The following is a 20,908-nucleotide window of genomic DNA, read 5'->3' as shown; positions in this document are numbered from 1 at the left end:
ATGCTAGAGTACATGGCCACCCAACAGTAATTCTAGAGAGATGAGCTCGATGCTCACATGAGCACATGCACAAAGACTACTCCGTAGGTCATAGGAAGTCAGTTATTGTAAGCTTGTCAAGCGACACTCGGGAGATTCTTCTTACTTATCTTCCTCTCGATACTGGATGAAATCAGAGTGACACTGTTTCTAGTAACGACGCTAGCATTTTCTCATTCTATAAATGTCTCGCAAAACGCAACCTTGGCTAAGAGCTGGAGCTGGCTGAAGACGATGGATCTTGGAGGTAAGTAGCCAAGTTCAACTTCATATCGATGAAAATAATTCTTCTGACTAACTTAATACAATAAGACTGCGCTTCTCAAAGTAAGGCATTGAAATTTCGACTCTGGGCTCCATTGGTCGAAATTTGTCGCATTATTTGCACGTCATGTAGAGCCGCAAACACCACTACAGGTCTTGGACCCGCCGTCCCTTTCGCGATATCGCTGAACCGTTTCAAGGGGTTTTTGGTTGATTTCTTAGATTCTGAAGCCGAATGAATCTTCGTCTCCTAATAAAAATGACGCAAAAGTACACCGTTTCAATACCAAGCCCAGGAATGCCAAGCATCCATGACGACCAACAACCAACAACCAACGGCATCGCGGAATAATAATCGGCGCGCTTCGGGCTTTAGCCGGACCCCGCGAAATGCAATACCAACATGTCAGCATGGCTATCTTCAATGCACCTCATCTCTCCACCAGACAGCCATGGATCCTATGACAGATCGGCTTCCCATATCTTTTGAACTTTCTTCAACGTAAGAACACAGTTGCCAACTCTTTGAACTGTGCCAACAAGCTGACAATTGATCTAGATCCTTCAGGCCAAAGCTAACTCGCACGAGTGCAAGCAAAGTCAGAACTGGCTGTGTCACCTGCAAAAAACGCCATGTCAAATGTGATGAAGCAAAACCTCAGTGTCGAAATTGTGTGAGGAACAATCGGCAATGTGAAGGTTACGCCATCCCGGATAGAAAGCGGAACAAGGGGCCAGGTCAATTTCAATGGGACTCGAAACAAATTACCTGGGCAGCCCCCCCGAGGACTCAACTTCATCTTGTTCAAGATTCTCTCGACTTTCGAGACGCCCAGAGTGTTCTTTATTTTGATGAGTTTGTGCAAGTTGTGCAGAGTCCGTGGATCTCTGCTGGGTTCAACAGTGATTTATGGTCTATGACATTACCCCAAGTGGCACGTACCAACGATATTGTACGGCATGCTGCGATAGCGATCGGCGCATTGAGCAAATGGCTTACTAAGTCGAAATATGATTCACTTGGTTCGTTGCTGTCGGCAGACAATGAAGCCGCGCAGGAGGATCCGGACTATTTGAATGCGGTGTCGCACTACTGTCATGCGCTGAAACTACAGAGCCAGCAGGCTTCGATACTAGACGCCGTGTTTCTTTCAGTCCTATTTCTCTGTTTTGAGACCTTACGAGGGAACAGGAAAGCTGCGCTGGATCACATCAACCATGGGCTGGCAATGTTGCTTGCGCTCTTGACCGATCCAGATTCTTCTTTGATGTCATCAGTGGCCCCGAATCCAAAACCACTCATCGCAGTGGTCGCAGATATCTTCTCCCAACTACTACCACAAACAAGACTTATACTACGCGGAAATATCGGTCGCAGTCCCGCAGTACCAAACTTCACCAGAGGTCTACGCGCCAAGAAGCAGACAGTCGAGTCTTTCATGTCTTTGGTTAACCAAATACCTCGAGATTACCCGCCGACTGAAGAGCTACCGCCTGTTCTTGACAACCTGGACGACTTTGAGAAATATTGGCTGACTGGTCGGAACGCCAAACTTGCTGTCGTTCCTCTACTTATGGAAGCTGTTCAGAACACCGGCGTTTTGGTCTCATCGGATCCTGATATTATTTCCAAAGTTTGGAAGGAAATCACAGCTGATCCACGCATCAAGGAAATATGTGAAGCTTCTACGAAGGAGTTAAAGGCTCTCGAAGCTGCTTTCATGCCCCTTTTCAACCGTGCAATTATGTCGGATGCGAAATCAACGGACTACATCAGAGCTATTCATCTTCGCTTGCATTACCTTGGTACATGCACGTTCGATGATCTCACGCATTTCTACGATGTAGAACCAATCCAAGCCAAGACCCCCCTGTTTCGCGAGTTCCTCTCTCTAGCCGAGATAAGTATCCGCATTGCGAAACGGGACTTAAAGAACCCGGCACAACAGCTCTCTTTACAATGCAATATGGCATCACATTTATTCCTCATCGCATTATTCTGTCGCGACGCGCTTCTTCGCGACGAAGCTACATGGTTGCTGAAAGACTACCCTGGCCAAGACGGGATCTGGAACGCCCGCTCGCTGTACCTACTAGCGCACAGAAACAAGATCGTGGAGCGGATAAATGCATCCGAGGGCACGGCCGTAGAGCAGTGGCATAGGCTACTACGCAGGGAATATCTGTTTGAAGAAGGCGGTGACCGGGTTATTTGGTGCTATTTGGATAAGGATGAGACTACGGGCGAGTGGCAGCTTGTGGAGGAGACGGCCGTAGTGAAGGGAGAGCTTGATGCTATCGAGTGGAAGAGAAGACCGCCTTCAGCAGCTGGCAGACCGCTACTGGGAGATGTAATTACCCTCTGGCCTGAGTTGGTGGAATGACAGAGAAACTTCAAAGCAGGCCACGGAAAACGAGAGGCTGGCCTCATGCGATGTAATTAGTGGAGAGACCTGTATAAGCTATGTATACTATGAACATCTAGTTCTTCGAGCTATGTTTACAAGAAACCTCGATTTATGCGAAGGCAATGATCCTGCAAATGAAGTCTAGTGGAGAAAGAAGAAACAAGCACAACACGCTGTATGTGAGAAGAGAAGTTTACAGAGAATTAATGATAAAGACAGAAAATGAAGCAGAGAATGGGGAAAGAAAGGAAAAAAGCTATTGGTCTAGAGCTTGGTTCTGCACCATTTCCCAGTAGATGCCCTGTTTGTTGACGAGTTCGGTATGTGAACCCTTCTCAACGACCTTTCCGTCATCAAACACAAATATAACATCTGCATTCTGAATCGTCGAAAGTCGGTGAGCTACAGAGATAACGGTTCGTCCGCTGCGAGCTGTGTCGATCGCAGCTGCAACGACCTTCTCAGACTCCGAGTCAAGGGCTGATGTCGCTTCGTCGAGAAGAAGAATCTTCGGATCTCGGATCAATGCGCGGGCAATTGCAATTCTTTGCTTCTGTCCTCCTGACATGGATATTCCTTTGTGACCCATGTCTGTGTTGTAGCCTTCGGGAAGTGAGACGATGAAGTCGTGGATGAAGGCATCGCGGCAGACTTCGTGGATCCTGTCGTCGGTCACAGATTCTGGATTGTCGACTCCGAAGAGAATATTGTCGCGAATGGATCCTCTAAACATGGCGGGTTCTTGAGACACGAGAGACAGGACTTGACGGTAATCGTAGACATTCGTGTCTTTAATGTCTTGGCCATTGCACAGAATTGCACCATTGCTAGGTTCCAAGTCATAGAAACGCTCGAGAAGCGAGATGACAGTTGTCTTGCCACAGCCCGATGCCCCGACAAAAGCGGCGTATTGGCCCTTCTCAATAGTGAGGTTGAGTCTGTCAAAGACGGGAACGTCTCTCGTGGGGTATCTGAAGGAGACGTCACGCAACTCGATCTTGACTCCGCCTTCAGTGTCCTTGATACCCTCTCCATCCTTGCCATGTGTCTGTCGATCGGGATGAACAGACTGCCGCACGTCGAGAATGCGGTTCGCGGAAGCAGTCACTTGTGCAGCGCTTGGCGCCAATCCGAATCCTTGGCTGCCAGCTTCAGCTCCTTGGATGACAGCCATGAAGCAGACAAAGAACGCCTCCATTGAGTATTCTCCGCTAATTAGGAGACCACCGCCGTACCAGAACAGCAAAGCCTGACATCCGAGACCGACACTGTCTGCAAAGCCAAAGATCGCTGATGTCCACTGTGCCTTTCGGTTCGCTGCCTTCACATGTCCATCCAAGAGATCGCGGTACCGACTGTTGATCGAGTCCTCCATGGTCAGCGAAGAGACTGTTCTGATAGCCTCAATGGCTTCGGTCGCGAATGCGGAGCTTTCTTGGAAGACCGCCGCGTTCATCTTGTCGAAGTGAACTTCATGCTTGTACTTCCAGCATCCGCCCGCAATCATGAGTGGCAAGGCAACAGACATAGAGATCAAGCCGAGCTTCCAACCGAAGACGAGTGAGATGATGACACAACCAGTGATGTTAAAGATGGCGGAGAGCATGAGTGCGAGGTTGATACCGAGAAGTTCCTCCAGCTGCTTTGCGTCGCTTGAGACGCGAGAGCTCAGAGACCCGTGAGAGTTGTCCTCCTGATCGAAGAAGGATAGTTGTTGATACAACATGTCATTGAGGTACTGAGACTTATACACTCCGCTGACGTAGTACTGAACTCGCAGACCAATCCAGCCCTCGCAAAGATACGCAAGACCAACCCCTCCGGCAAGGGCAAACCACATGAAGCCCCAAAATTGGCTCTCACTCTTCAGGTCACTGCCTTGAAGAAGAAAGACCCCGAGGGCCTTCGCAAAGAGCCAAGCTTGGACAGGTGTTCCAGCTGCGACGGCCATAGACGAGAGGAGAATACCAAGGAAGTTGGGCCACTTTTGTCTTCGTTCGTATAGTAGCTTTCCGAAACTCTTGAAGAGACCTCGAGGCTTCTTGGGGGCTTCTTCTTGGGTAGAAGTTGTAGTGACGTCGGCAAGTTTGGCATCAGGATGGTGTTTGTGCGACTCATCATCTGACACAAGAGCGCCCTTCTCTTCTTGATCATCAGCAACCTTGAGAGCCTGCGCCCTGACGAGAGAAGCATAGACTCCATGAGTCTTTGTCATAAGATCCGCATGAGTGCCTTGCTCAACCGCCTTTCCGCTCTGCAGCACGATGATGTTGTCGGCCTTCTTGATGGTGGATAGTCGATGTGCGATGGTGATGGTCGTACGGTTATGCGTGGCCCTATCGAGTGCAGCTTGGACGATCTTCTCGCTTTTCGCATCAATGGCACTGGTGGCTTCGTCGAGGATGATGATGTTGGGCTTCTTGATGATGCTTCTCGCGATTGCTAGGCGTTGTTTCTGGCCGCCCGACAGCTTTGCGCCGCCGTCGCCGACACGCGTATCGTAGCCCTATAAACATTGGTTAGATGGGAATGTCTGCGAAGGTGAGGAGATTGAGAAACTTACATCAGGTAGACGGCTGATGAACTCATCTGCATAAGATTCTTGGCAGGCATCTCGAACCATCTGGCGCTTCTTTTCTTCTGGCTGATCTTGCCATTCAGAACCGATAAGGCCGTGCGCAACGTTGTTGAAGATTGTATCATTGAAGAGAAAGGGTTCCTGTTGCACCAAACCAATATTTGAACGCCACCATTTGAGGTCAAGGTCTTCGAGGTTGTTCCCGCCAATGGAAACTGAGCCAGCCAGGGTAGGGTTGACTACAGGGGGCTCATCCTCAGACGCATCTTCGGTCTCCTCGCTAGCCTTCGTCTGAGGCTTGGGTTCAACGACTTGAGGCAGTACGTGGTGTTCCCTCAATGAGTACCAACGCTCGAGTAAACCAACGATGGTGCTCTTCCCTGAGCCTGAGGGGCCGACTATCGCTGTGTTCTGTCCAGAGCGAATGGAGAAGCTCAGTCCGTCTAAGATACGAACTCCAGGGCGGCTGGGATACTCGAAGGTCACATCGCCAAAGACAATGTCGCAAGAGGTAATGTCAGGCTTGAGCGACCCAGAGGAAGGGATGGGAGCATCGATGACAGTGAAGAACTCGCATGCAGCGACCATGGCTTTGCTGACAGCCATGAGAGGAGTGGCGATGCGTTCGAGAGAGGTGAGGATCAACATGACAGACATGAGGACAATGACGATGACTCCGGGACTGTCAATGGCGCCGGCGATGTATCTTCGAGTCCCATACCAGAAGGCAAGACCGAAAGTGCCGAATACTCCAAAGAACTAGGAAACAGTTAGCATCAGGTTACCAAGGGGCACTTGCAGACGTACGATCATGCCAAGATGCAGGCCCATGAAAGGCGCCATCTTTTGGCCTTCCTCAATTGCCTTTTCGACCCATACTCTGTATCTAGCCATCACACGAGACTGGGCACCAAAGGCAGTGACCAGTCGGATACCTTGGAGTGCTTCGCTGGCAATAGCGGTACCTTGAGCGTCTGCCTGGCCAGTCGCGGTTTGGCCCTTGACGAGAATTGGCATGGAGATGGAGAGAATGACGACCATGTAAAGGATCAAGGATGCAGTGACCAAGGTAATGTCCCAACTCCATACGAACGCGACAATGATAGCTGCCCAGATGGTGCCGTTGAACTCCAAGAACGTGCCCAGTCGCTCCGAGATACCGACTTGAAGGGTATTAGACGTCGCAGTGATTGCAGTAGCAGGTGCGCCGGCAGGCATCGAGTCGATGACATGAATAGACTGTGAAAAGAGAGATTGAAGGTAATGAAGACGAATGGCGGACGATAGTCGGATTCCAATCATTCGGAAACAGTATTTGTTGATAGTGTTGAGTCCCCATCGTCCCAAGAACAGGGCCATGATGTAAAGCGCTTGTCGGTTGAGGATCTCTTGAAATCTATCGGTCGGAAAACTAGACGTATCTCTGAAGTAGTCTGTGAACTGATTGACGAGTTGGCCGAAGATGATGTTCATCAGAGGCATGGTTATTCCAGCGCCAATGGATGCGAAAGAGGCAAGGGCGTAGATGAAGAAGTCCCATTTTGTAGCGTAGCTGAAGACTCGAATGTAGTCGGCAACCTTTGGCGTTCTTTGGGGTCGTTGGGTATCTTGAGTCGTGGAAGGGGACTTTTCGTCATCGTGCTCGGCGTCGTTGGGGGGTTTGGCGTCGGCGGCCATGATGGAGGAAGGGGGTGTTGTAAAAAGAGTTGATAAAGGATAGACTTGGAAAGAAAGGCGTCAATTGCAAGTGCAGGGCTGAGAAGAAATAAAATAAAGTTGAAGATAAGAATAAGATGGAACAGAAACTAACGCAGAAATCTCGAGTCATCCTCCGTCAGCCCGTAATATCTTATGTGGCACATCTCGTCTCGAAGAACCCCTGTCTCGTTGAGTTCTGCGCATGCTCGTAAAAGATGATTTCCTTTTTGGGACGTTTACGAGCTCCACCTTTTTCTCGCAACGGTTGAAGTGGGTCCGTATAACTCGTACCAAACTAATTCTTGGGAGTGATCCTCAGTTTGACGTTTCACATAATTCAGGCATCTCGGGGTCAATAGCTCCCCGAAACTGAACCCGTAAACTTCCCGATATGTGATTCCTTTTACGACGCAGCTGGCCATCACTATTGAGTCGTGGCTAGGATCAGCAAATTTCATGTCATCTGTAAGCGGGTGGATGTTAGGGTTATCAGGAGACGAAAGAAATCGTGAGACGGTGTTTAGACCCCAATTAAGGTCTAAAGTCCTAATTCAATCCCAGAGCTTAGTATGGTTTGGCTGTTGAGAAACAATCCTGAGTGGCGATTAACTCAAACAAGAAATCACCGAGTTTTGGGACTGAGTTAGGAGAAAGGGGGCTGTATTTTTAAGATCGCTGATTTATACGGTTGCATTTCTTGAGGTGATCAGCAGGAGTTCTTCTGGGAAGGTACTGAATAATTCATCGAGTATCTTCGAGAACTTTGGGCACGAAGTCTTGCCGCCGCTTGAAGAGCTTTCCTAACCGAGATACCCTGGTACGGTGCAACATTGGTGTGCTTTGGTGGAACTGTGGCTTATTGTCTTCCCGTCGGGGTAGGGAGTAGCGTCACAGCTGCATCCTTAGACAGTCGCGTCTGGACTTGTCTCTTGCTTGGTGGACTCTACACCAACTGCTGGGCAGTGACCTCTTCATGATGAGATATTTGGGCCGCGGTCAACTCCCGCACCTGGACAGCCGTTTCAACAACAGAGCGATCTGATCCTTTCAAGGAAAACAGCGGGAGAAAGGGCATGGCGGCAGATGAAGGACGCTATCTGCCTCGTGAGAAGGTCGGTTGAACAAAACAAGGTTATAGGAGACCTTGGTCCGTAGTTCGTGTAGTAGCGCTGTTGGTAGATCACCGGTAGTTTCGAGACGTCTGACGCGTTATAGGAAAGAGGAACTCGGTTAATTCCTCGCCTTAACTGTGGTGAGCTGAAGCGGTAGATCCAACAGCCCTCAGTTAGGGGGTCGTTTCTGAAAGAGCAGTTTAAGCCCGAGCACGAGCACGTTCAGTGAACTTGGCAGTATCGTACATCGCGGTGTCTGAGTCTCGGAATAGTAACAGGTTAGCTGAATGATCTTGAGAATGTCCACCTGCCTTCATACCTCATGCACAGGGGACTCAGCGTGACGTGCAGCACTTGCCAACGTATCCACGATCCCTGAGATGTCATGAAGTACGGATTCTGCCTTGGGCGTTTTCGAGTACTTACAAAGGCCCTTGCGGAAGCCTAGTATCTTGTGATTGCGCAAATGCGCCCGAAGAGGGGCCAAGGGGGTTGCTATCCCTGTCTCCACGTTGGTGACCAGTAGTTGCTTGGCGAAAGTAAGTTATGCGCAAATGCGCAAGATCGGTAGAAGTCTAGCTTCGCTCATTCGCCACAGGCACTTTGAAATGATAAATTTCGTACTCTCTGAGCGGGTTGTAAAGGTGGAGCACATGGTTACACGGCGACTGAGGGAGGGGAAGCTTTGTGCCACCGTCATTGGTGGATATTGGAAGCCTGGGAGGGCTGTTTGCTACTCCTTTAGGGGGCCAGGCAACAGTTTGTGCCGAATCAAGCATAACACAAACTTCAAATGTCATACAGAGAGCCATACACAAAAAGTCAACCTGACACAACGCTCAATTAATGTTATCATGACAATGTGAGTCGGTTTATAAAATCTCTCTCTTGATACATTACAAAAAGCACAGGCAGACATGAGGACTCAACAGAAATGACAGTTCTACGATGATCCGACATTATGGTATCTCCAACAAAATCAAAACGAACAGCAGAAACCAGATCCTCCACTCACTCATTGTTTTAGCGTCTTCGACTTCCGACTCAACTTCCACGATGACAGCTTATTCGACCATCGAGACCCAGAGGAGTCGGATTTACTTCTTGTCGCCGGCGGGGGTACTTCTAACGAGTCTTGTCTCGCTTCACCCGGCGCATTGCCCTCGAGTTCAGGCGGCTGAACGTGAAGCTCGACAAGTTTATTTGCAAGCGAAGGACCAGTCTGGGCGGTTGTTCCCGAAATATTCGATGTCATTGAAAGATGTCCTTCTTTTGCGCCGACTTCAGTTGAGTCAAGCTCGAGAACTGGTAGCTTCTCATCAGACTTCTCGTCTGACTTCGATAACTGCGAGTAGTCGACTTCATCGCCAGGCAACTCTGAGATGGTAGGCGCGGCATCCATCTCGACAGGTCCTCCTGGCTGTAAGTCCAGACCTACGCTGGAAGGGCTTCGCAGAGAAGTGTAGTCTGGAGGATTGCCAAAACGATTGCTATAGATAATCTCTTCAATAGATGATCTCAATTTGTTGAACTTGAAGCCAATGTTGACCTTCTTCAGTGGAATGAGCTGGTCCAGTTCATCGTGGACTTGCTGTTGCAACCGCTTCTCCTTTCCATTGAACGTCGTGATTGTCGTTTTCGAGTAGTACTTCGCTGCATCTTCGATCTGCTTGATAGAAACATACTTTCCATCATATCGAAACGACCGCTCGAGAATGAGAATCATATCGCACGAGCACTTGAGCAACATCCTCGCGGTAGGAGGAAGTCCCAACAGACAACCCGCAGCACCAACAATGATACCAATTCCCAGAGTCGGCACCGCAACACCCACCGAAATAGCACTAACAGCCGCAAATTGCGACAGAGAAACTCTAAGGTACTGTTTAAAGTTGCTCATGACGATATCTGACATGATCTGCTCGATCTCTGCTGGCGCAGCTTTGGGGAAACCGAAGCATTGGAGTACATGCTCGCAGATGAGCCGTGAGACGGTAGGTGTTCCGACCAAGCCTGTGCAGGGGAGGGGAACGGCGGCGGTGCGGATTGCGTGTGTCCCTAGTCTCATGCACTCTGTTATCGCTGAGTTGATCTTCTGTTCAACATCAACGACTTGAGCGGCAACACAAAAGAGACGTACGCGTTCGTCGACGATGAGGCCGAGGGTTTGGGAGAGGAGGTCTTTTACTCCGGCGTCATCATCTGTTACAGTTAGCGTCCACTTGTCATTCTACAACTGGATGTTACTTACTCTTTGAGAGACAGCAGAAGCCATCGGCTTTGTAGTGCTCGATCTGCGAGAGCTGATTTCTCAGCTCAGCGAACTGTTCCTCGGCAACAGCATTGGCTTTCTCTTCAGCGAGCCGCTTGGCTTCTTTGTAATCATCTGTTTTCTCCATGAGTTCCTCTAGGTACTGCATCTTGCGATAGCCCGTGAGTTTATCCTTCTTTGTTCCAACAACGAAAACGGGGACTTGGTGGGAGTATTGGGCGATGGTGGCAAAGGTTCGCTTGTCGGCTTCTTCAATACGTGCAACGTCGGCGTCAACACAGAACCTGAAATCGCGTTAGCTTAGTGTTGCTTGAAAATGGTAAATAACTCACCAAATGACGTGAAGAGCTTCGGCGGGGTCTTCCTGAAAAGCTCTGTGCCGAAGGAACTTCGCGATCAACTCAAGCTCAGTGTCACTACCAGCCTGCCAACCCCTTGAGTCATGAATCAAGAGTCCCGGATGCTTGGGTGACTCGAACGCAACGTTAATGTCATGAACGCCCTGATCATACGAAAGAGACTCGTCGGTCATCTCAACACCAAACACTTTGTTGATCAATGTCGATTTGCCGACTCCAGTCTTGCCACAAACAAGGATTCGGAAGGCTTTGACGCCACTTGCCTCAAGCTGCATGTCCTGAAGCCATGGAGCTAGCCCGTTTTCCTCAGCAACGAGATACGAGTCTTGGAAGTCGGAGATTGGTTTCTTGAGCAGTTGGAAATTCTTCAGGTCGTTGTATCGGGGGTATCTATCGAGAATGCAGAATAGTGAGGGGTGTATCATGTTTCCATACGGTCCTAGAGTTTGTTAGCAATGGCCAAACTGACAAAAAGATTCCACTTACCAACGTCACACCATCCTTTCAAGCTTCCATCTGCAGCAAAGACTTTCCGGTTTGCTGCATGTTTGTAGCAATCCGTATCAAGTTTGATAGAGTGAATCTCAACACCGGCTGCCGGTTTCTTTGCATGCGTGCTCTGGAGGTCGAACATGCTTGTCCGAAGTCCGTTGGTGTATTGAATGCGCCATTCAATCTCTTCCGATCCGTCCAGGGGCGGGAGGTTGCCAGCGTACTGAGGGAAGATCAGAGCCATGGGATTATCGCTGGCTTTTGAATCGCCCATGTTGTTAACACGCAGACCAGAGTATATACTCTCCAAAACCATCCACTGGAGCGGATAGAGTGAAAGGCCGTCGTGGGCTGTACCACCAATCATATCTTCATGAGTGCCTAAGAACCATGCTTGAATAAGTGAACGATGTGTCATGTCTGCGTCGTCTGGAATATTAACCACTTCTGGTGTCTTGTTCGATCTGTTGTCGTTGATAGCCAGCGCGTGGCGAAGAGTTTCGATAGAAGGGTTGAATGAGATGTCGTAAGATGTCTTTGAGTTATGAATGATGGTGTCGAAAAGACCAACAAACGGTATCCGGGGAGGCTCTTGCGCTTCACTTTTGATCTTCTGCAGTAGCTGAGGTCCTCGCTTGAAATCATCCTCAAGTTGAGCCTTGATCAGGCCAAGAGCCGTATCAAACAGCTCATCGAAGGCCTGCGTTCTTGGTAAGCCCATTCGATGCACGATGCCAGCAACTGCGCGAGCGATGAAGGCCCCGTGTCCAGATCCGTATAACCAGAGCTCATCTTCTGGCCGCTCAAGTGTAAGACAGACATCCTTGACAATGGTCTTGATGAGGTTTGTCGAGTCATCAGTTGTAGTGCTCCGTGATCGGAACCTGTCGCTCAACTTGACAACACTGCTAGGTGCAACATAATACTTGGGAATCTGTGCAACAGAAACTCCATTCGACTCAACCAGCCCATTGTGTACCAATTGGTTGATCCTTTGAATCGTTGAAGGGTTCGTCTCCTCTGTCATCAATGAGCAACAATCCTTGACGCCAAGATAAATACTCACTCTTGGTTTCCCGAGCTTCAACTCCATCTACTAACACCACAAGTCGCTTAATAGGTCTCTTTTCCGACATTTTCGTAAATCAGCGTCTACGCGCGCGCCTGCATCTGAGAAGAAGGGAATAAAGTTATTATAATAACGCCAGGTCAGCCAAAAAGAGAGAAATTGGTAGTGAAATTAAATTGGGCGGGGAAACGCCTGCTTACATCGACATGGGCGCTCCATTGGACTCTTTCGGGCCATAAGCGCGATTTCCAAAAGTGTATAAGATAGCTGGGCGTAAGCAAGGCTGCATATCAGCCTTGAAGGATCAGTGGATCTTGAAGTTAGTGAAACCAGTCAAACACGCTGGATAATCAGTTGCGGACCTCCGCTCCCGACGGAGTTGCCTTGGCTGGGGGGCTAAGCCTGCCATATTTCCGAACGAGATGGTCTGCTTTTGTTGATCTTTTTTTCTGGTGTGGTGTAGCCTAGGGCTGAGCAGTTGCTGTGTTGTGCATCGCCACGCAAAGGGGGGAAGCAGATTGACGACATGACAGGGGTCATGCCAGGTTTGGGGATACAGCCACATACGTCGATATTGTTTGGGGGCAATCAGCAGAGCCGCATGATTTGAAATCTCAAGTTTCCTGGAACCAATCAATTGGTGTCGATATGGCAAAGGCGCTTAGATATCCAAGTGCGCCATTTGAGCAATCGACTCAATCCCAGAGCCATGCCTGGCGGATAATTGTATCAGCTCAGCGGAGCAATACGCAACAATCTTCGCATTTCTTATCATCACAATGTTTCAAAGGGTATTTCTTCATCTCTTCATCAATACCATCATCATTAATACAAAAAGCCATATCGGCCTTGATCCAGGCTAGTCTCATCCCAATGCCTCATCCTCCCCAACTCAAATCCATATGAATCCGCAACAACCGAGTTCATTATGACCCTGACATTGCGGAGATCCTCTTCGCTATTCTGCACGCAGAACCACGCTATTTGAAGCGGATATACCAATAACAGAGCGTAGCTGGCGGAGCATTCACCGCGAAGTGCCCAGTTTGCGAAGCGACAGATCTCCAGGGCCAAGAACTTGTTTCTTGAGTTTTGATCGATGTTGCTTGTCGCCTCTCCACTGTCCTCCGGAAAGAGTGGAATACCCAAGTATTCGCAAGGTTGGACAAGACATAACAGCATGGCGTAACTGATTGCAAGAGCGACGCATTCCATAGGGTCATCCGGAAGGGGGATACCACTGTTTTCTCTCATGGCTGGATCAGTGGTACATACCCATGGCATGCCTCGGTACCATTCATGTAATTTGTCGATGAGTGATTGTGTCCTGTTTCGCAAAACTTCAACTGCAGCAGGGTCCGTAACACTTGCTTTGCGTATGTTGTCATAGTCCTCAATGATACCGGGCGGCTGGGCGAAGATGTCGTACAGGATATCGATCTTGTCTGGAGTTTCACCTTCCGGAAGACATCTTGTGCTCTCCCATTGCGGCTGGTCGAGGAAACAGTGGCGGCGTTGATGACCAGCGGAGAGAGTCTGTATCCAGTTAACAACTCCTCGCCATTGCTAGCGGCAGTGATAAGAACTCACAATATAGTATCGTGCCGCCTGCAGTATCTGCCTTTCTGCTGGCGTTCTCCACGGCTTAGGGCCTCGTGCTTGCAGCTGGGAGTCTAGATGAGTAGAGGGTCAAAGATCCGAAGTGAGGAGACATACCAATCTCCCTAGCCCGTCATAATGAAGGAGCCAAGCAGTCGGTTGAGAAAACACGACGTTTTCGTATACACAAAGACACATGATACTCATCAGGGTGCCGATTTCGGTATTTGAGTTGCTGATGTCCGTCCGGAGCTGAGTGAGTGCATGAGAGTATAGCCGCAGCCCTTGCTCGCAAGCATTTCTATCACGGTTGGTTCTTCCAAAGTACATCGCGGCCAATGCCTGTACGCATGATTGATGTAGTTCAGAGTGGTGGCCCGTCAGTAGTTCTGAAAGTATTCCTGGACCCAATCCTGGCCCGCGGCGCAAGTCTTCTGGTGACAGCTTTGACAAAGTGTAGGGGAAGAATAGAGTGTTCTTCTGCGGTACTAGGCTGACTATTTGGGGTTTAGGGTTCCTTGCGCACTTTGTTGAAGCTCTGCTATTGGCGAGACGACTGCATTGTGATGTCGCAGATTTAGAAACAGCTTGAGATGGAGGAGTAGTGGCCGAAAAGAACCGAGTCCCTTCATCAACAAACTTTAGTTGACTGTGATACCCTGAACAAGTAAGACCTGCATTTCTACACCGTTGGCAATAAGGTTGCTGCTCATCTATCAATAGTCAGTTCCATCGAACCACTCAAATCTCGACACGAACATACCGCATTTAACCTTGCGCTCAACACAAGTACCGCACCGTTTTATACGTCTTCCGTGTCGGGTCATGTGGAGACGCGTAGAAAATGAAACAGAGAGTAAAGATATTAATAAACAAGAGGAAAAAACAGGTTAGATCAAAAACCAAAACCCCAGAGTCGGGTTCGTAGGGCTGTGAAAGACAAAGCTTGGCTGCAGGAAGGGTAAAGGTTGGACGGGGGCAAGGTGTTGAAATACCCCGTAGGGAAAGCGACCAGACGCTGGGACGCCATGCTACGGATGTAGTTAGTTTGGGGGGCAAGTGGCTTCTGAACGCGTGGAGCTGTCGAGGGATTCGCTTGGCGATGTGGAGGTTCTAGAACTGTACGGGCAGACAGCCATTGACAAATCTCAATTGGCACTTCGTTTTCTCAGCTGAATCCTCGTAGGGTGTCCGGGAGTGCCGACATCCCAGTAAAGATCTTGTTGCAATGTCGATCAACAACCACAACGTCGGGGCAATCAAGACCCTTTATTACTCTTCAGGGCCTTTTGACAATCAACCAGCCCCCAAGAGTTTGAGACATTTACGTCACGATACCTGTCACTTACCCTTCTGAGCATGCCGAGCTGGCCCTGTTACGGTTTGCTCCATTGAAGGATTGCAGGGGTATCTCTCTGAAATACCAAACATGGCTAGATTCATCGCTGGGGGGATATCGGCTGGCAGATGCCGGGACTTGTCTCAGCCTTGGTGTCCAAAAATGTCAATTCGTCTGTAGCGTTGACTTGGACGAAGTAAAAGCGTTACATCATAAGATTTTAGAACGAGAATCATCATTAAAAGTGTAAATACGAATTCCTTGGTTCAGGTAAATCCACGATATGCGGGGCAACGACACTGGGTTCCTCTGATTGGGACGTTGCTGACAAGATGGCCTCAAGCCACAAGCCTCAAACCTGGGCCCAGACGTATATAAATGACGATGGCTTCCGCAGTTTGAGGATGACAAATTGGGCCATCCTCAGATCCTTTTACAGCGTTAAGCATTCCATCCTGAGTCGAATTGAAGCACCATTTGTCACCACCTTATCGAAATCCACCATGCTTCTCTCTTCCATTAGCCTCGCATGCTTGATCCAAGGCATTCTAGCACAGACAACAATCATCACCGGTGAAAACAACAAGAACTGCCCTGGCGTTCTGAACAACCCCCCTGATAACAAAGCCTACTGCTGCATTGGCGGAGAGCTCGACCTGAGCACCTGTGAAGGATGGCCTATCTGCACAGGCAGTTCTTGGGAACCCAAGTCGATGAGCTGCTACACCACTATTCCTGTCTCAGCCTCAGACTATGACTCGCGCGTCAAGAGTGCAAGCTCGAAGTACCTGAATGGTGCAGAGGCATCGGCTACTGACGACGCGTCGTCGGCAACTTCAACTGGTGGTAACGCCAAACACACGGTTTCGAAGACAACCGCCAGGGGAAGTGCTGAACAGACAGCTTCGGAGACAGGCTCTGCACCAAGCTCCTCTCAGACCGGTAACGATTCGAATATGAAGACGCCGGGTTCGGTCGGTGGAATGTTGGGAGGTATCATGGCAATGTGGATCGTCCTGTGAAGCGGTTCAGCTAGCAAGAAGTCTGATATATCTGAAATAGCAAGTTGCAAAGAGAATCAGAGTTCAGTGACCGTTGAAGAGTTCTTGGGCAATCTCATTTTAAATTCACGTTGCTAAGTCTCACCGATTGTTGAGCTTCCGTGGCCAGACCAGGCAGATGCAAGTGTCTCGATTGTGTATCAAATCAACTGATTGTATGCAAAAAATCCTGGCTTTTTTCCAGCGTATATTCCAACCTCGCTTTGCCTGGCGAACATGAAAAGGCTTTTCTTCGTGTTGATGCTGTTTGGTAGTTGGTTACCCAGTGAGGCCCCACCTTCTTGTCCTCCTCTCCGCCGTCTTCAGCAAACAAACACCAGGCATCAACTTAACCCCCATTCACGATACCTTCAACCACATACGACCATACCTGCGGTAAAGTACGGGATCCCGTCTGCTCTCCCTTAGTCAAGCCCGCAAGGGGTAGATTAGTAGTTGGGTCGGAGACGACCAGCGAATACCTGCTGTTGTATGTTTTTTGTCTTGTAAATAGAGAGCCGAGGACATGCAGTTCTTTTGGATCTCCTCTTGCTCGACTCGATTCATTCATTATTCGTCATTCTTGTCACGGAAAGGTCAAATTGTGTTGGGAGAGTCTATTACGGTCTCAATTCTTCTTTGCAAGATGATATGCAACAAGATCCATCCATTACCAAAGATTCATTCCAACCTGTATCCATTTTATCGTTCCAATGAGCCATCTTGACGGCGGCTCGGTTCCAGCAAACCGCCTTCTAATTCCACTTAGACGCGGACGCGGAGCTCGTAAGGAGTCTCGCCCTGAGTCTGTCTATGGACTCTGTCCACAACGATCGACCACATCAGCTCAATCTCCCCGGTGTATCGAGGATCTCCAGCCTCAGCGCTCTTGACCTTGACCCATCTATGGTGGGGTTTGGTGGGAGGCGGGTTCTGGCCGGCGCGAATGATCCAGACACGAGCGACAAAGTCGGAATGAGTGCCTTCAAAAAGCTTACGCTCAGACTTGTCGGCAACCGGGACAGTCATTGCGTCACGGACCTCGAAGGCGGAAAGAGGCGAGAACCATACTTCCTTTCTCTGCTGGAAGTAGAGGAAGCCGGCCCAGAACCCGCCCCGGGTCGTTTCAGTCTTGTCGTAGCCGTATAGGCCAACCAGGGGCCTAGAGGGAGGCTCAAAAGGCACTACCACGCCGCTGAGAGGGCAATGATACTCGTTCGGGCCGGGAGGAGGGGAGGTGGCGCCGTTGTTCCAGACCTCACTGATATGCTGTCCAGGAGCAATGTCGTTGGTGGGCGGATCTCCATCCAGTCGGAAGCGCTCATCGAAGCAAAAGCCTGGAATCCACTAGTCACTTGGGACTTTCTTGGCAACGATGTAGAGCTCTTGGACATAGAAAAGCTTGCTGAGGCGGAGGTCGTCGAGAAGGGGGTCCTAGTTTGACAACTGCACAAAAGGTGTAAGAGTGCGAGGTTGCTCAGGACTGGCTCGGCCCTGGAACTTCTGCCTCCATAGCTGCAGAGAGTCCCCGGGATAGTTTGGTTCATATCGCTCATCGTAAGAGAGGTTCACCTGATGGAGGGGCTTGTCGAGCCAGACAGAGAGGAGTCTGGACAGGAAGGTTGGCGAACATGGTGCCTTGAACGTAAGGAAGCTTCATGTCCCAGACTCGCAGCATGTATTGGGAGGTATCGATGGCGAAAGCCTTATGAGAGGGTGGAAAGATGACAGCGCCTTGCATGGTATCCCAGTCACCCCAGCTGAGCTTACGCTGAGGGATCGTGAAAGCTTCAACATCTCGCTTCTCTTTTATGGCATTGTAGATCATGCGGTACGAGAGCTTGAGGGGTAGAAGACTTCGTTCACCAGCAGAAATGATAGGTTGGTACTTCGCCTTTGCATCGCAGGGAATGGTGAGGGGGGGATAGCAAGAATAGTGAAGTCGATGATCATTCCCTGCACTTCCAGAGAGAGATCCAAGATTGACTTCTCCCCCGGCATCAGCTAAATAAGACGTGTTAGTAAGATGTAATCAGTTGAAGGGGTGATGGAACTTACCCGCTGTCCTCTGATATGGGTGGCCATGATGAGATGGACACTGGGGGATGGAGGTGAAGAAGGAAGAGATCGGAGGGGAATTTTGGAATACACAGATAAAATATTTAAACGACAGAGATTCGACCACAGAAGTGGGCCTTGCTACAGCCACCAAATTCAGTGACGTCTACTGATGCAGCTGTAGAGCATTCAGGAACGTGCACATTACGAATAGTCGATTTCAACATATTATGAGCACACCATGAGCTCTACAAAAGACACTATCTACAATTAGAGATAACTTGGATCCTTTTTACTTATGTAGCCTTCGTGCGTGAAAGCTATACTTCAAGATTACTGCCAGTGTTGATGAAGTTGTGAATAACCCTCGGCCACTTCATTTTCTGGGAGCAAAGTCGCCCACACATGCCCCCACTAGACCCATCTTACAGATCCTCTTGCTTTAGAGTGGGAATTCGGACACGAATTGGAATAACCTATCGCTAGTGCTTGTGCCGTAAGAGACACACCTCTAGAGCTATGCAACTGTGGGCCTGTGCCGTGGGCGAAGCACATAATTATTGGCGTAGTTATTGGGAATATCTACCGGATACCGACGAGTGTTTATGCGGCCTGAAACTGCGTATAAAACAAAGTGTTGTTTATTATGTGCTGTCGTGATCTATCCTTGTCTTGATGAGATATTGTCAATCATCAAGTAGAACACAAAGTTAGTTACCTATGGACCTGCAGCAGATCCCAGGCCCACCAGTGTGAGCAACGGAATCTAGATGTGAGTTGGACAAACAAGGGCATCCATTCGGGCGAATGGTTTAGTGGTATAATACTCCCTTAGCATGTTCTCCACGAGCGTTATTTGGGAGTGGTCCAGGGTTCGATTCCCTGTTCGTCCATCGTTGGTGGTTTAATTCCACTATTATCCACATTTTTTGGCGTTTCGATGGTTCGTGGCTGGTTTCTTTGCGCATCAATCTGTTGTCCCACCTACCCGGGACATCAACTGATGGCCAGAGAGATAACCAGGGTGCTAGATGCTCTTGGCAGTTTGTAATATTGTTTGTTAACAGTTTTAGTCTTTATTTTCTTTTTGTAATATTTCTGCTGTTTTAGATTGATTGAATAGTGACCTCCATAGTGTCAGCTCGTTTCATCTACAAATTCATGTGTTATCAATTGACATTTTAAGCGCATTTCACAGTTGGCGGGGCGTTCCCCTCTCAACCATCAGCCTTGGACCCCGCTGAAGCAGAATCACGAAGTTGTCATGGAATTTATCGATGCCAAGCGCGCAAATGTTTCAGCTGCACGAATTGATCGAGTATTTGTCTTAAATATGCCGTGCAACCCCAAGGAACGAAGATAATACCAGTCCCCTTCATTCTCAGCCCCCGCCGAAATTGATTGCTACGTGACCCACAAAAGGGACAGCTGTTCTCATTCGTCAAATTTCAGGGGGATACCTTGCACAAGCCAGGCTGTCACTAATCATCTTTGGTCATCTCTCTTCTCCAGATCCAATCCAGTACACACATCAACATCCACCACCATCAGCCTTGTCCCTGTACCCGCCTCACTTTTCATTCACTCGTTTATCCCTCTCTCTCTCTCTCTCTCTCATGACTACGTAATAAGCCCCCTTTCTTTGTCCCCAGGGTCATCGCACCATGGTCCGCGCCCTCAATCTCCGCCTCGCCCTTCAGGCAACAGCTATCAAGGTCTCTGCAAACCTGGTCACCCAGATCATTATTCACTACAGAACACCAGGTGTATCGACTTTTGATGCTCAGCAGGTACTGGAGTTTGCCATCTATGGGTTCATAGGCTCTCAGGTCGGCAATATCATCCAATTCATTCTGGAGGACTGCTTCCCCACTGGACACGCAATCAGGGCGAACGAGATCTTGCCTCAGGTTCAGACGGATGTTAAGCAGGTTGAGGAGAAGAAGGATGATGATACGAGAGGAACGACGAGGAGATGGTTCAACATTAGTCCGGATCTCATTTGGCGCAACGTTTTGGCGAAGCTGATTCTTGATCAAACAATTGGTCTTGCCATCAGCGGTTCGGTCTTTCTCATCTGCACAAACATCGCACGTGTTTCACACCCCTTCCTCGTTTTGGAAGTAATTCGCAATCGACTTTGGCCACTTATCAAAGCTGGCTGGCATATCTGGCCATTAGTCGCCATCTGCAACTTCTTATGGGTTCCCGTGCGCTCTCGAGTTTTGGTGGCAGTTTGTGTTGGGTTCGGCTGGAGCATTTTCTTGAGCGTCTTTGCCATGCGGACGGGGCATTGATGGGCATAGACAAGACTGGGTATCTTTGGTCTTTGCGCTGATGAATGGGCGTGGTTTAGAGGGTTTCCCCTACGGAGCACTTTTCTTTGTGTCTTGGGGTTGGAGTCGTGGAGTCATGGGATCAATGTATGTGCCTCGGGCTTCTTGTATTGTAGGTTTCAAATGATAAAAACTTTCCCTCCAAGAAACATGACGAGAAGTGAAATACATGGTAAGCAAAACGCCAAAGCAAGCAACAAAGGACGCAAGAAAAACAACGCTATCCGTTTCCCAAGCTCAAACAC

General features: G+C 49.2%; 7 protein-coding genes and 1 non-coding gene across 8 annotated transcripts; 4 read left to right on the top strand and 4 right to left on the bottom strand.

The window, feature by feature from the left end:
• Positions 1 to 755: 755 nt before the first annotated feature.
• BKA55DRAFT_694623 (uncharacterized protein) lies at positions 756 to 2,687 on the top strand (the record flags this gene model as incomplete). Its single annotated transcript, XM_046200063.1, has 2 exons — positions 756 to 805; positions 863 to 2,687. 2 exons carry the CDS (start codon positions 756 to 758, stop codon positions 2,685 to 2,687), a joined length of 1,875 nt encoding a protein of 624 aa, XP_046045130.1.
• Positions 2,688 to 2,967: 280 nt separating this feature from the next.
• Positions 2,968 to 6,966, bottom strand: BKA55DRAFT_521309 (P-loop containing nucleoside triphosphate hydrolase protein; the record flags this gene model as incomplete). Its single annotated transcript, XM_046188501.1, has 3 exons — positions 2,968 to 5,217; positions 5,275 to 6,048; positions 6,097 to 6,966. 3 exons carry the CDS (start codon positions 6,964 to 6,966, stop codon positions 2,968 to 2,970), a joined length of 3,894 nt encoding a protein of 1,297 aa, XP_046045129.1.
• A 2,073-nt stretch (positions 6,967 to 9,039) lies between these two features.
• Positions 9,040 to 12,485, bottom strand: BKA55DRAFT_133610 (uncharacterized protein). Its single transcript, XM_046184853.1, has 5 exons — positions 12,289 to 12,485; positions 11,217 to 12,242; positions 10,704 to 11,169; positions 10,351 to 10,655; positions 9,040 to 10,301 (listed from the first exon to the last, which is right to left on the bottom strand). Exons 1-5 carry the CDS (start codon positions 12,356 to 12,358, stop codon positions 9,115 to 9,117), a joined length of 3,054 nt encoding a protein of 1,017 aa, XP_046045128.1. The 5' UTR covers positions 12,359 to 12,485; the 3' UTR covers positions 9,040 to 9,114.
• Positions 12,486 to 13,116: 631 nt separating this feature from the next.
• BKA55DRAFT_521544 (uncharacterized protein) lies at positions 13,117 to 14,220 on the bottom strand (the record flags this gene model as incomplete). The annotated part of the gene is made up of 3 exons (XM_046188518.1): positions 13,117 to 13,827; positions 13,882 to 13,956; positions 14,008 to 14,220. The coding sequence occupies 3 exons, from the start codon at positions 14,218 to 14,220 to the stop codon at positions 13,117 to 13,119; spliced, it is 999 nt and encodes a 332-aa protein (XP_046045127.1).
• A 1,217-nt stretch (positions 14,221 to 15,437) lies between these two features.
• BKA55DRAFT_578917 (uncharacterized protein) lies at positions 15,438 to 16,660 on the top strand. Its single transcript, XM_046193778.1, has one exon. The coding sequence runs from the start codon at positions 15,562 to 15,564 to the stop codon at positions 16,249 to 16,251; it is 690 nt and encodes a 229-aa protein (XP_046045126.1). The 5' UTR covers positions 15,438 to 15,561; the 3' UTR covers positions 16,252 to 16,660.
• A 331-nt stretch (positions 16,661 to 16,991) lies between these two features.
• BKA55DRAFT_741998 (uncharacterized protein) lies at positions 16,992 to 18,438 on the bottom strand. Its single transcript, XM_046201494.1, has 3 exons — positions 18,324 to 18,438; positions 17,842 to 18,273; positions 16,992 to 17,606 (listed from the first exon to the last, which is right to left on the bottom strand). The coding sequence occupies exons 1-3, from the start codon at positions 18,352 to 18,354 to the stop codon at positions 17,035 to 17,037; spliced, it is 1,035 nt and encodes a 344-aa protein (XP_046045125.1). The 5' UTR covers positions 18,355 to 18,438; the 3' UTR covers positions 16,992 to 17,034.
• Positions 18,439 to 19,128: 690 nt separating this feature from the next.
• On the top strand, positions 19,129 to 19,220 carry BKA55DRAFT_t256. The gene has a single exon. It is a non-coding gene; the product is annotated as a tRNA-Ala (tRNA).
• Positions 19,221 to 19,638: 418 nt separating this feature from the next.
• Positions 19,639 to 20,790, top strand: BKA55DRAFT_133550 (uncharacterized protein). Its single transcript, XM_046184852.1, has one exon. The coding sequence runs from the start codon at positions 19,992 to 19,994 to the stop codon at positions 20,622 to 20,624; it is 633 nt and encodes a 210-aa protein (XP_046045124.1). The 5' UTR covers positions 19,639 to 19,991; the 3' UTR covers positions 20,625 to 20,790.
• Positions 20,791 to 20,908: the final 118 nt, after the last annotated feature.

The sequence above is a fragment of the Fusarium redolens genome (assembly GCF_020744475.1).
Source record: "Fusarium redolens strain MPI-CAGE-AT-0023 chromosome Unknown BKA55scaffold_16, whole genome shotgun sequence".
NCBI classification, from domain to species: domain Eukaryota; kingdom Fungi; phylum Ascomycota; class Sordariomycetes; order Hypocreales; family Nectriaceae; genus Fusarium; species Fusarium redolens.
Note: the sequence above shows the minus strand (reverse complement) of the source record. Positions and strands in the feature narration are given on the sequence as shown.